The 14,330-nt window shown below is 40.3% G+C and overlaps 1 protein-coding gene across 10 annotated transcripts in view; it reads right to left on the reverse strand.

Annotated features, from left to right (window-relative positions):
* Positions 1-436: 436 nt before the first annotated feature.
* The window catches only part of SOX5 (SRY-box transcription factor 5), a 296,501-nt gene continuing 282,607 nt past the window's right edge, over positions 437-14,330 (reverse strand). For all 10 annotated transcript variants that reach the window (XM_071551297.1, XM_071551303.1, XM_071551302.1 and 7 more), the window contains 2 exons: positions 9,525-9,741; positions 437-6,210 (listed from right to left, as the gene is read on the reverse strand). In XM_071551297.1, coding sequence (XP_071407398.1) covers positions 5,907-6,210; positions 9,525-9,741 — 521 coding nt within the window. In that variant the 3' untranslated portion in view covers positions 437-5,906. The remainder of the gene's footprint in view (positions 6,211-9,524; positions 9,742-14,330) is intronic.

The raw sequence follows: 14,330 nt of genomic DNA on the forward strand, positions 1-14,330 counted from the left end.
TGGGACATTTTGACTAACTATGAGCAGAGCTATTTTTTTCATAGCTTTGTGCCATTGGCGTTTATAATTGGGTATTTCCCTGAACTTGCTTTGGTCTCTGAACAGATAAGCTTGTAGAAAGTGAACATAGCTTGGGAAGGTGGGCACGGGCCAAACCTCTGGATTCAGCTATCCCCATTTATTCTCCTGACAACTGGAAATTGCGCTGTATCATGTTGTTCAGGGACCAACTTTTCCTTCTATTTTAATGCTAATATTTGAAAGACAGGGTGATTTTTTTTCTTGCGATTTGATGAAAACCTTGAATTTTGGATCAGGCTGGTAAGCTGAATCTAAATCACATTTTCTACTGCTTGAGCCCAGCTGTTTTGTTCTCCTGACAAGAAAATTAGCTAGCACACCCTTTGCTATAATAAGTACGAAACAGACCACAGGATAGGTAAAGAACACATTTGCTGTTTTATTGGTGCCTTGCAGGGCAATAATACTGAAAAAGGGGAATGCAAAGAAACAAAAAAACAAAAACAAAAACCCAGGACGGTGGCAACCCACATTGTATTTTTTTAAAGAGTACATCAACTCCTGTTTTTTTTCATTTATTGTGGCATGAATGATAACATAAAACCAAAACATGAAAATATACAACTTATATTACACTATGTGTTATGAACAAAATATAAATCTATAACTCTATGTTATATTTACATAATTATTTCTTTTATTAAATTTCAAGTGAGATGGTAGGTTGCACATACTTTGTTTTAAGCTCCAGGCATTTGATTGTCTCTATTTCTTTTCTATTTTCATTTCACTTGTAAAATCCAAAATGTTAGAAGGAGTAAGAGCTTTAGAGCCAATGGAGCTATATAAATACTGTTTCAGCAAACCAGTGACAAAAAACACTGGGGAGTAGAGAAATCAGTCAGTAGAAAAAACGAACTTGACATGTTCTTCAATCTGGGAAACTGACAAGTTAAGATAAAGTTGAAAAACTGTAAATATAAACCAAGCTAAACAGCCAGCCCATGCCCTGTGAATTGAGGATACACTTGAATCCACATCTAGTGAATTACACACAATTCTTTGCAAAATGGAAGGTATGGTTCTACCAAGAAGTGGGCAGATAAAAAACTTCCTATCCGATACATCATGCCCTTCAAACATACGAGATACCATATAGTTGCCATTCATTCTAGCAGATGAATTCTTGCTAAGGTCTACGTTTCCACAGAGTATAATTATTTTTGATGTTACAAACGTGATGTCAGAGGCTTCTTCGGGGACAATAACAGCTCATCTCTTTGGATTAAAAAGAAAAAGCTCTGAAAATGTGCTGTAAAAAGGTTAAAGACAATTTACTTTCTAAAAAATGATTTAATTAAAGAGAGTCTACTGCAGTAACCAAATCTTTGAAATAATGTCTTCGAAGAAAGAATTTCTTCCATATGCATTCGTAATAAGAGGATTTGGTTACAAAACTAATTAAATGCTATAATAATAGCTAGTGTTCTTTTCTGGGGGCCTGATTAATATAGCGGAACGGTTAAATAAAGATGTTAAATGCACTTAAAAATCCTATTTTACTAATATAAGGCATGAATAAATTGAAAAAGGATATACTCTGTGTTATTTAATTGAGCTCAGAAGCAAGTGCCTCAGTTTTTTTCTCATTTCTTTTCCCCCTTTCCCCACTGCTGGCGGTGTTCCTTTGTAAGCTCGTGAGACGCACAGTGCCAGGGGCTCCCCCTGTTTAGAAGGGGGTGGCCTGTACAGCCCACACCAGGCAGCTCCCCAGAAGCATCCTCGCTCGCCAGGTTCCCAGGGAAGAGAGGAACAGAGCCTGCCTCGGCATTAGGGCCTTGATGCGCTTTTAAGGTTAATACGATCCTATTCTCTTCTAACCTGGTTTTTCTACATGCTCCAGGGCACAGAGCCCAGGAAAAAAAAAAGAAACAAGACAAGATGATCTTTTTATAAATACATGTTTTGCTTTGTCTGGTTTTGGTTTTTTTTTTTTTCCCCCTTAAGAAATTAAAGAGGGACAAACAGGGCCTCGTTTTCAAATCTGGTCTTCTACTGCCAAAGGATATACAGGTGTTCATCCTTGGACACAGGAAAACATTAGCACAGGCATTAAGTATTTTGCTGGTTTGGAACCCCAGAGCCTTTTTTTTTTTTTACTCTTTTGGCCTTTTTTTTTTTTTTAACATTTCTGCATCGGTTTTCAACATCCGAATGCAGGAGGTGGACAGTTTGCTAAAGCCACCCATTTGCAAAGCCTGGGCGAGCCCCAGCGTAGTGTCTCAGATGGAAATGTGCGCGGTAACCAAATCAGCATTCCGCTGAGCCCCAGCCCAGGCCAAGGCGGTGAGCAAAGCAGAGGGTGCTCCATCGTACCATCCATCCCCAAGAGCCAAGCTGGGTGCTGCTACCCCAGCTCCTGCAGTGTGGGAGCCACCCTGCCCACGGACCCTGGGCTGTCTCCAAGAGCGGCTCCCACAGGGCAGCCCAGAGTTCAGGGCTGAAACTTGGCCCCACTGAAGTCAAAGGGCCTTCTTCCCCTTGTCCTCCCCGAGGCCAACTTTCCAGCCCACGTGTCTGACTTGCTCCAATCACACCTGCCGCAGTGGCACCTACCTGGAGCTAAAACAAAGTATTCTGGTAGCCCACAAGTGACACAACTAAACCAGAGAGTCTCTATAATGTGGTGGAAATCAAGCATCCAGCAAATGTGAGGTGAACCCACAAGAGTCAGAAGTAATTTGTTCACAAAGACAGGGAACAAATTTAAAAGTTTTTTTTTTTTAAAAAAAGGAGCAAATATCTGTTTTCACATTGTACATAATAATGATATAAAAACAATTGTCTATTTTTTTCCTTCTTATCCAAACAGAGTGCTTAAAAAAATTGGCTCTAGATGACTGGTGTATTAAATAACTAAAATGAGTGATGAGAGAGCAGAAGTTAATTAAGATTGAAAACAACACTCCCATTAATTCACTCCATCATAATAAACATCAGAAGTCGACATGGCTGGGGCCAAAATTAAAATAAAAGAAAGAGAAATGGTGTGAGCAGAAGAAGAAGCGATTTGTTTTCATATGTATATATATATATTTATATATATATAAAAAGGCAAGGTGGGGAGGGGTATCCATTTTAAATAGCCTAACAACTTCATTTGCTGCACTGCCAAATTAGAACAGAATAAAATAAAGTTAAAAAAAGGGCGGGGGTGTAAAATAAATTATACATAATTTACTAATCTGGGAACAGCTGACCATTATTATTATTATTATAATTACCATTACAACACTAGCAAGAAGAGGCAGTTCAACTGAAAAAAAAAAAGACCAATACAGTCATAAAACACAAACAAAAGGAACCCTCTCTGACATGGAGGATATGATCAGCTACTCCAAGCATAATTTCAGAGCAAATCTGAGAGAGAGAAAATAGAAAAGAATTTTTCGAGGCATAGGTGGAAATCAGAACAGGGCAAACAGGAGAAAAATAAAACAGATGTTGCAGGGTAAAACTATCACGTCCAAACCACTCATTTGAGTATTGTCTTAAGTTTTCAATGGCATTTGCTTGTTTGCTTTGCACAAGGTCTGCAGAGGTCAAGTTACACTTCAAGTGGGATTTCAAGAGGCAAAGAAACACATTCCCCTCCCTTCCCAGTCTCTTGTCCTACCTGCCCCTTTCATCCTGCACCTGGCTGACTGCAGCAAGGGCTAAATTTGCCTCATTAAAGGGCTGTTTTTAAAAGCAGCATTGCCAAATACTGCTGACCAGGGTTCTGGTGAATGCTTGGGCTGTGACCTCACTGCCACTAAGCTATGCTGGGCTCATTTTACAAGTTAGAGGTGGTGACAACAGCAATGGATCTTTCTCTGGGAGTAGGAAGTTACCAGGATGTAACACAGATATAAAATTGGCATCCTCGGTTAGAAAAACGATTCAGAGGAAGGCTTTTGCCTCAGTACAATCCTAAGACTTTCCTTTACAGGCAACAGAGCAGCTCTGGGATAGCTGCTGTCTGGAATTTGGAGTAGCATTGGTGGTTGATTGGTCAGTTTAGATCTAATGCTTCTGTCTTGCTACATAAACCTGGGTGCTCTCCTTCTACAGGAGTATTATAGTGAGGAGATGAAAAGAAACTCTAATTAATTTATATTTACTTTTTTTCTTTTTCTGAAATAAAGCACAACATTCAGTTACATTATCAGAAATGCAAATTTCTGCTCAGGATTCAGCTTTTGTAATTCCACCTTCCTCACCATGTTGTTGCTGTCCAAGGAAGGCAAAATTACACAAGCAACACATCTAAGTGCTGTAGAACAACTCTAAAAATATTTTGCCACAGGAGAGTAGTTTTTTGTTTGTGAGAGGCAGCATCTGGGGAAACTCAGCACCACAAAAGGTTTGGGTTCTTACATGCCCACTTTGAATATGGAAATCTCTTCATAGCTATTAGTCTTCCTTCCTACACAAAACATCCCACTGATAAAAAAGGATTTGTGCCAATGCAAAGGAGAAAAAAGTCAAGTTAAAAAAAAATTGCCTTTTGAATCAGAGATCAGTACTCCGCCACCCTAAAGGTATGAGTTCATCAAAACTCGACATGGTTGGTGGTTACCTAATTAAGCTCAGCGAGGAGGTAACATTTCTAGTTGCTCTGTCCTGTACAGAACAAACCGAATTCTGGACAAGCCTTTTCTATGTTGTTTATGCTACCACTTGAAGTGTAAACCAAAAGCAAAGGCTCCTCACAGACCAAGTCATTTGGAGGGTGCATAACTTCATTCTGGAACATGCTTTTTGCTCACGATAGTCCAAGATTATTCTTATTAGTACCATAAACACGCACACAGGAAAATCCAAGCCCATAAAATATTTTTTCTCTAAATTTCTCATGTCTCTCTCTCTCTCTTTTTTTTTTCACCTGAGAATGGCACCTACAGTTTCCTTTAAAAAGCAAAACCAAAACCAAAACTATATGTCTAATCTCACCAGCTGCTGGTAAATCAGGTTCTTAAAGGGATTGTCTAAGATATAACACTGCCCTAACTTAAGACAGAGCAGGAAGCAAAGAAAAAGCAAAAGAAAAACAAAACGAGACCAACCTAAAAAAAGCAAGTTGGACTAGTTCAGCGCTTTAGTACAAATTTGGCACTTGCTCAAAGACTCAGTATGGTGTGCAACTGATGAAGAGAAGTCCTCTCTTGAAAGGAAATAATTGCTTGTTGGGGTTAACAGAAACAGACTCCCCACTTCCTTCCTTGCCAGCCACGCGCACAGGCACACAACACACACGCGCGCACACACACACAGATCTGACCCAGATTTGACAGGGAGAAGGAGTAGTAGGAGGAGACAGAGGGGGTTAAAAGGAAATTTATCTTTTTTCTTTTCCTGTCAGGTGCATTACCAAAAAAAAATTATTTCTCTTTAAACTGTAGCACAAAACAACAAAACACATTCACAAGCCACTTGTTGGCACTGTGTACCTGAGTGAGAATTTCTAGAACATTGTAGAACAAACAGCCATAAAGTTTATTTGAAAAAAAAATAATAATAATAAAAGGTCGACGGGTAAGACTTCAGTGCTTGGGTATAGCAGCTGAATTACTGGCATTATTTTACCCATAGCTTATATCATTCTGTTGTTGTCATTGTCGTTGTCTTTGTTTCCTTTCTTCTGAGCCTTTTTTCTTCTGATGCAGGCTGATGTCTATTAGTCAGCTGATGTCCCAACTAGTTAAGACTAACAGTTAAAGTAACAGTCAGTGTATGAGAAAGTTAATGTGCTTGGCCACTGGCAAGGATAAACCAGATGGGGCTTTATTTATTTTTTCTTTTCTCCTTGAAGTCCTGTAGGTCACAAGATACTTGGACCCCAATCAGTTGGCTTGCCCCGCAATGTGGTTTTCACTGTCACTGCCATAGTCCGCATCGGGGTCATCCTCTTCCTCATCGTATTCATCGTAGATTTCTCCATTGACGTCTTCGGTCTGCATCTCCTCCTTGATATGTGGCTCCTCGCCTTTGATGCCGTAAGTGCTCTGGATGACGGGCATGCCGGGCTCCGGGCTGCTGGACACGCTCGAGTGCTCCGAGGGCAGATGTGGGGAAGGCATTCCTGCCATGGCAATGGCTCCTGGGTAAACTACGCCCGCGGTGGCAAGGGGAATCTGTGCTTGTTGCCTGTCAGGGAGGAAAAGTAAAAGGACGTTTGAATACCGGAATGAGTAAAGGGATGGCAAGTTCAACAGCAATTTGCAAGCCTGTAGCATATATTCTTGGGCATGTAGAGAAGTCCCTGGATTGCCCATGAAAGACAACCTATATACCAATATTCCAGACTCACCAACTGATGCTCCAGAAATGAACATCAAGCCCAAACGAACTACATTGATAAGAAAACCCAATCTCTTTAAACATCTAGCTGCACCTGCACTAGCCTCAGCTTGCCTGCTTGTGAGGCAAAATTCTTTTTTGGGTCAACAGGGTGTCCCATGAGATGTCAGACAAAAATAAAACATTCTTGCAACTGCAGTCCAACTTAAAACCCATATATTTAGAAAATCTTCCTTTTGAATAATCCAATCTGCTGGTAGGACTAGGCATAAAAGCAACACATTGCCAACAGCAGAAATGCAGCAAGGACTAGGCCAGTTGCACGGGAATGGGGAGGTGCTTTATAAAAATTCCAGGGGATGAGGAGAAACCAAGGCAGGCCTCTCCAAAGAGGCAATGCTTACTCCACATTCACTCAGAGACCTGCCTGTTATCAGGCAGAGGAACACTAAAGTTTCTGGGACCAGCATGGGTTTATAAGTTGATCACTAAAGGCCTCCCACTGGAAGGTGATAGTTTCCACTGGGAGCAGCCCTTGTGAAAAGCAGGCTCTTTGAAGGAAGGTGGATAAAAATGGGAAAAGGCAGACTTAAAACGGAAGCAGGCATTATTTAAAAATAAATAAAAAGCAAGCAAGCAACATAAGCATTTGAGAAAATCCTCTACAGGATGCCTTTATACGGTGTCTAAGCCTTGGAAACCTGTCTGCAGTAATGAAAGAAGAATTATTCCAGGCCACAGAAATTCCCTTTGCATCAAGAACACTGGCTGTGTTATACTAGTGTTTGTTTCCCTGAGAAGCTTCAGAGTCCCAACAAGCCTAGAGCTTTAAAATTCATGCCCCTTTTGTTTCCTTGCTGCATGAAGTAATTCCATTGCAGTAATACTCTTCAGTACATGCTGCACATTGTAATGTCATCAGCGGTGTGTCCATCTGCACTGAAAAGCCTTGCCACAGGAGACAGGGCAGAGTCTCTTGAGATGAACATTCTTAATTAAGAATGAAACCCTCCCCTGTTTCCCTGCCTGCCTGTGCCCTGGCTGTACAGTAAGCCTCGCACAGTACAGTGATCCTGAAAGACTTTCCTCTGCCAAACAGCTTTACATTTGTTTGGAATTGCTGCTGCATTTTCAGATACTTCCTGCCTGCTATTTGAGTGAGGCCTCCCTCCACACAGTCCTTATTTCTGCGTTTCTGAAACAAGTCGAGGTTGTCTCAGCTGAAGATACAGCTCTTAAAGTAGGGAACGGATCTAATTTGCATTTTATTCTTAATTCAATAGGAAGGCTTTTGTTTTCTAGAGTCAGCATTTCTGTAACAAGATTCAGCACACTTAAATTGCTTTTAATATTTAACAATAGAAACACTTTGCACCTAAATGGTGCTTTTCAGAGTGCTTTTCAAATATTAAATAATTAAAGAATGGTATTTTTCCACCTCTGTAGGATGTCCAGCCCAGAAGTTCTTGCAGCAGTCCTCATATACTAATGTGTAAGGGCTCTCAGCAGTCCATTGAGGTGAGCTTGCCATGCTACCACTGAAGATGAAGGCACTGACATAGGAAAGCATTAAAAAATGCCCAATCCTTCCCATCGTGATGCCTTCAGCATGGCCCAGCAACTGGCATAGCCACAGCTCTTGTAAACCAAATCACTTATTGTGGTGCCTAAGCAGGAGCTGGACTGGTGTTTAGAAGTTTAGCCCTAAATGATCTGTACTGGGGAATGCAACAGATGGGGAGCTAAAACCAGGAACGCAACTGTAGTGCTGTGACTGCTGGCATCACATACTGCCCTACTGCAGCCATCAGCCACTTTGTTACTAGCTTCCTTTAAAGATTTCACCCCAGGTTCTGTGCTCTAATGCCCCTGTGCAAATTATCTCCAGAAATGTCTTGATTTCAATGTCAGACTTGTCTGGAAAGCTAAACAGTATGCAGAATGTTACAAGGTTAATTTTTTTCCCCATGATGAGGCATGCATGTTAACCAGATAAGCAGTATTTTGGGGGCTCTATTGCCACCTATTCTTTTTCCAGAAGGCCCCCTCCTCTTTTTTTAATCTCTTGATGCCAAATGTTGGCTGACTTCCCTGTGTTTGTTTCAGTGCTTACCATTGGGATCACTGGACCTGCCAGCACCACAGGGTTAAGCAGCTCAAATTTCTCTGCTGAGCAGCTTATTATAACAATGCACACTGTAGCTGTTTTAAACACAGTCTGATGACACTTAACAGTTGCTGGACAGATATTCTCTCCTTTATTGCTACTTCTAGCCATTAACTAGAGAGATATGCCACTCAGTTAAAATTAAAAGGATTTAAAATTCAGACGAACAGAACACAAATTCCATCATTTCTGAGAGTCGCTCATGTTGCTGCTTTTGCTATTCTTAAAACCACTGGGCAGCTTTTAATTTTCTGAAGTGAATACAGAAATATTAGGGAATATTTTATTACTTCCGATTATTTTTGATCTTTTTGAATCAAAACCAAGGGAGGTTGCCTTCTCTGCAGAAGCAAAATACAGCCTAGTCTTCTAGGCAGATATTAACCTAATCATATCAAGCTGATCTATTAGATGTTTATCAGAACCGGTCTTCTTAAAATTTATGCTCAACACAAAGCATTTAGCTTACTGCTAGAAGACACTTCCTAGTATAAGAAATGCTGTCACAATGAACACCTGATATTCCAGCTCAAGCTCAGTGTGTTCAGCAGTCCTTTTGCAAACTACTTGTCACAGATCACACTGAATGCAAACTTGCATTTTTGGCTTTTGGATCAAGAGCCACCAACATAGATTCATTCAGATATATTCTCTTAGGTGTCATAATAAAGTCATAGTTATAAGGCTTTATTAAGAAGGCTTAGGTTTCATTGGAAAATCTTAAGGTTTGTTTTTTTCATGATCAGAGTGGAAATGAGACAATTGGCTGAGGCTTTAAGATGAGCATAGAGCAGAGCCAACAAAAAGATCCCTAACTGCCTAACTTCCTCCTGGAACACACTGTTATAAAGCATAAACTTCACTTTCTGTTAGCAATATGTGATATTCTTGCCAATAAACTATAACATTTACCACAATGAATTAAGAATTCTCCCTGATTTTTATTTATTTATTTTTTTTATGAAAAGAGCAGTAGTTTTTAAAGGTCCCATACCCAACATTAAAATACTGCCTCATCTCCTGGCGTCTGTTGCGCATGATAGCCTTGTACTCGCCAATGCGTAGCTTTTTGCCATCTACAAGGCAGGTACGCTTCGGCCTCGGCTTGTATTTGTAGTCTGGGTATTTCTCCAGGTGCTGTTTGCTGAGTCGGGCCTGCTCCTCATAGTATGGCTGCTTCTCTAGGTTTGTCATAGCTTTCCAGCGAGATCCTGTCACCAAGAAAAAAAAAATCAAAAAAATGAGATTCTACTCATCCCCAAACACTGAAAGGCATAGAAACAAGTAGGTCAGCCAGGATAAGATACCTACGGTCATATTGCTTGGGGCTGGGAATCTGTCAGAGCTTCTAGACAGGGGTCAGGTCCTGTTTGTATTTTACTGGTAAACCCTTTGGCTATGGCCAAGAGGCAAAGAGAGATAGCACTGGAAGTTTTGATTCAATATTTTATTGAAACTTATCTATACATTATAATGCCTTTCAGGTGGGAAGTAAAACCATTATCGTCACACTGGGCAATCCCTGACACTTTGTTTTAGAAAACAAGGTAGTTCATTTTGGAGGAATGGCCAAAGAACCCTTAGATATAGTCTGTTCTACTACATCCCCACACTTTTCCTTGGCCATGGGCTTGTTTTCCCCTCCTGTTGAGAGGAGGCATCACTCCTGTGCTGCCACCTAGTCACCGTGATCCATCATGGCCAGACCAAGGCATGAACTCGGGATGTGAACATGTCCACAGCTTAACTGTTCATGACAAACACCGCATCTTTCTGGCTTCCACATTTGTGAGAAGTAGAATATGAAGTGATCTTAAATGCTATGCAGCCAGGTACAGGAGCCTGCATAGTCCCTAACCCAATGCCTCTAAAAGCTATAAACTATCCTGTATGTCTCAGTAGCGTTTTAACTCCAAGATCAAGTCCTGGGGAATGCTGCCAGGCCCAACTGAAAGAATTTAGTGTGTGTCATGAAGGAAAGGGCACTGGGATACAGGCACACCTCTCTGCAGAGCTGCACTATGGCTTCATTGCTGGCAGCCTTGTTTTCTGCCTATGTTAATGTGGATATCTGAGCTACGTATATAATGAAGACATTACAATTGTTTTCAAATACCTCCTGAAAGTTATAAACTAATATTTCTTAAAGGACATAAATATGGGAGCAGAAAGTAAAACTTCTTGAATCAGTTGCCCTATTTTATTTTCCCATGAAACAGAGAAGTGCCTCAGGCTAAGATATATTTCAAATAACAGGAACAGTCCAAGCTGTGAAACATGTGGCCTGGAAGGAAAACTTTATTGGAAAATAATCGATTTTCCCATTGGAAAAGAAGTTTGAATAGTTTCTCAATGTAATGGGTTCATAATGTCGTATCTCATACTTGACTTGCTCTTGTTCTTCATTTTTATGGTTACTTATACTGTACTTAGCTCATGCTATTACTCAGGCTGGTCTTAGCTCACTGTACCCCCAAGACTCTCAATATAGAGAGCGCAGTTATCCCTTCCCAGGAAAGAAAACAGTTTCATTCCCTCTAGAAAGGCCCCTTCTGATCATTGACACTATTTCCCTCATTGCTCTTTGAATCTTTATTCCATGCTGCAGTTTGAGATTCTGGAGAAAAGGGCTGGTACAGCCTGACCTGACATCTAAAGATAAGTAACTTGTAAACAATGATGTCTTTGTTCTGAAGATGAGCAATGGACATCCTTTTCTTAACAAGCACTGATTTGAGGTCAAACCCATCATTTTTCATGATGTTTACAACATGTAACATGCAGAGATCCCCCAGCTAGTCCTGGAATGGGAAGCAGTCTAATGACGTTGTTATTAGCTTAGGCACAGCACCATATTAGCATGACTAGATGGCTTCCAGGATTTGGACTGAAATTTCTGCACAGCTCTTTGTATGTCATACTGAGGCAGTGTCTGTACATAGGGATCTGTGGCAGGGCTCTGTATTACACAGGGCAGAAAACCTCTGCAGCCAGAATCCTGGTCAGCAGCCTTGCCTCCCACAGAGAAATTATTCCAAGCTTTTTCTGGCAAAGAATGTGGCTAGAAAAAGTGACACCAACTTTCCACACAGATTTCCTCCTAGATTTTGAACTGAATGACACAGTGATAAACATGTGGAGATTGCCAAAACACTGCACACCTACTAACGCTGCTAAGATGGAAACACAGATTGGGCCTGTGTTGAACCATGTTAAGAATTCAGGGTAAAGCAAAGAAGTTCTACTGGAAGATGCCCAGATGTGCTTCTTCTTTCAAATTCTATCTCAGAGACACTGGCACACAAAGAAAATCACAGCAGTTAGTCTAATTGTGGAGTCCACTAATCACAGACCTGCTGAAATCCTAGCGGCTTAAAAAACCTGCCCCAGCTCCTTTTCCTGCTGCAGAATCAGTTTTTCTTTACAAATAGAAAAGTTGAAAACGGTCTTGAAACAAATCCTGACATTTGCTTTACACGCTGTGAAGGGATCTGCAGTGTAGGAACTCACACGTATTTTGAGGCAGACAGATGGACAGAAACGTAGAAATTAAAGTCAGTTGCTGCAAAATTGCCAAGAAACTGCTCTATTCCAGCACAGTTCCTCTTCTGCTGTGCTAGTTCACTTGTTGCAATCCTACAGTCAGATCTGGGCAGGCAGATTACAACCCCCTCATGTGAAAAGATCTGTAAATAGTGGGTGAAGTTAGGTAAACGCAAAAGTCTTTGCAGGATCAGGGCCACAAAAAGTGAAATTTTGATGCATAATATCTGTACATGCAGTTCCACATACAATATTTATACATAAATGTCATTTGTTATATTTTTCCTTCGTAAGATGCAAATTCAATACAACAAAAATCCTGGCAGTTTCACCTCTCTTCCTAGCAAATTTTTATAGGTGCCTTCTGCAGTGATACCTCCTCTTACTATGACATTACTGTTTTTACAAAATATACTAAATATAATTTACTTGTATGTTTTGAACTATCATACATAATTAAACAAACAATGCTGTCAAATCTTAAGAAAGAGCACATTTTCTGCTAATAAACCCTTGTTACTTAGATTTTAACATTTTCACTTCCTTTCTTAGTCATATACATAATCCGTCCAGCAATTTGATTGATCTTAATCAGAAATTTTGGAAGTTTGAAGAATACATAACTCTGATCTTTGAATTTGCACCCACATGGTAAGCTATGAATGAGTATTGTCAATCAACATACTAAAACTGGTTAAAAATAACTTATGTTTGGACAAAATAAATCTGTAATAGCTTTATCTGTCATTGGTTTATGTGTCTATAATAAACACACAAAGGCAGGCACGGGTACCTATGCACAGTGCCAAACCCAAGCCCAAACAAGGTGTGATTGAAGAATCTTGAAAAATCTTTCTTTTTAAGGGGAGATTTACACTCTTGGGTGAGCTTTCAGCTCACCATCTGTGTTGGAAAGCTTTGAGTGGGTCAAGTATGCAAGGCTTTTCTCCTTGACTATGAAAACAAGAACCTGTTCCCCTCCCTGGATGAATACATAATGACAAGCAGTATTCTTGCACAATTCTCCCTGTTCTGGTGACTGAAATATTCAGGAAAAAAGAAGAGAAAATTAGAAGACTGCAGTACCAATCATGGCTTCTGCCCTCAGAGTGAGGTAGGGCAGTTAGAGCTGTGCTCAAACAGCTGTGTGTGACTATGAACACATCTGGAGAGGGCAAATATTAGAATACAGCACAGAGAAGAGGTGCCCTCATGTATGCCCAGACACCTGTGCTCAGTCACACATGTGCCTGCACATTCAGAGCTCTGCTTAACCACTGATTTTAAGCCAAGTTTCTCTGACAAGAATTGGGTATTTTTCAGCTGTTTGCAATATTCTCTAACTTTTAGTCCTTTAGACTGACATTTTTCAATCTGAATACCTGAATCAGGCTGATTTTATGTATAATAAATACCCTCACATATACAAACACTTGTACAACGAACAGGTATGTACAGTAGTATTCACACACATACATTCCAGGAGAATTTCTGAAGGTAGTATCTAACTTCATTATTTCCTCCTAACTTCATGTAGGTTTCTCAGTGAAATTAATTAAAATATTTACAAAAATATCTAAACAATGCATTATTAAATTGATAGGGTCCAGCAGACCCATTTTAGCACTTTTTAAGAAATTTACTAAAAAAAATCATTATCTGCAAGTTTAAGTTGCAATGAACAGATGGATGACAAACGTATGCACAGATGAATTTAGTGACAAATCCGTGTATCTAATTTTTATGCTCAAAACATAATACCACAGTGTCAAACATAATCCCTAGAGAATTCTGGTGCTGGGAAGGGCACCTCCTCTCATTTTACTATAAAATGGCCCTTGATCAGTGAGAACTCTATTTAAGCTGCTCTCCGTGACAACCAGCTCTCTGACCTCAATGTGCAGCAGTGCTGCTGGAAAAATGGGAAAGAAAAATTGTGCCTTTCTAATAAGGAGACCCTAATACCTGGCTGAACTGTAAGCTTCTAGCTGCTCACCCTACACCAGTTAACAGACAGCTCCCTGCTGACTTCAAAAGACTGGCCTTTTGCAATTGAGGGAAGACCTTTGTAATGTTTCTGTCAAGAAGGAAGACGTCAGGACATCCCTCTCCATTGCAGAGGTAGAATGAAAAAATTAACTGTGATGCTGGAAAGAAATAGAAACATCATCTCTCACTGCCTCAGACCTTGCTTTTCCCCATATCTGGCAGCAAAACAGAGAGTTTGGAGTCAGCTATACTGTCTGTCACCTCAACG

The sequence above is a fragment of the Pithys albifrons genome, chromosome 3, assembly GCF_047495875.1.
Source record: "Pithys albifrons albifrons isolate INPA30051 chromosome 3, PitAlb_v1, whole genome shotgun sequence".
NCBI lineage: Eukaryota > Metazoa > Chordata > Aves > Passeriformes > Thamnophilidae > Pithys > Pithys albifrons.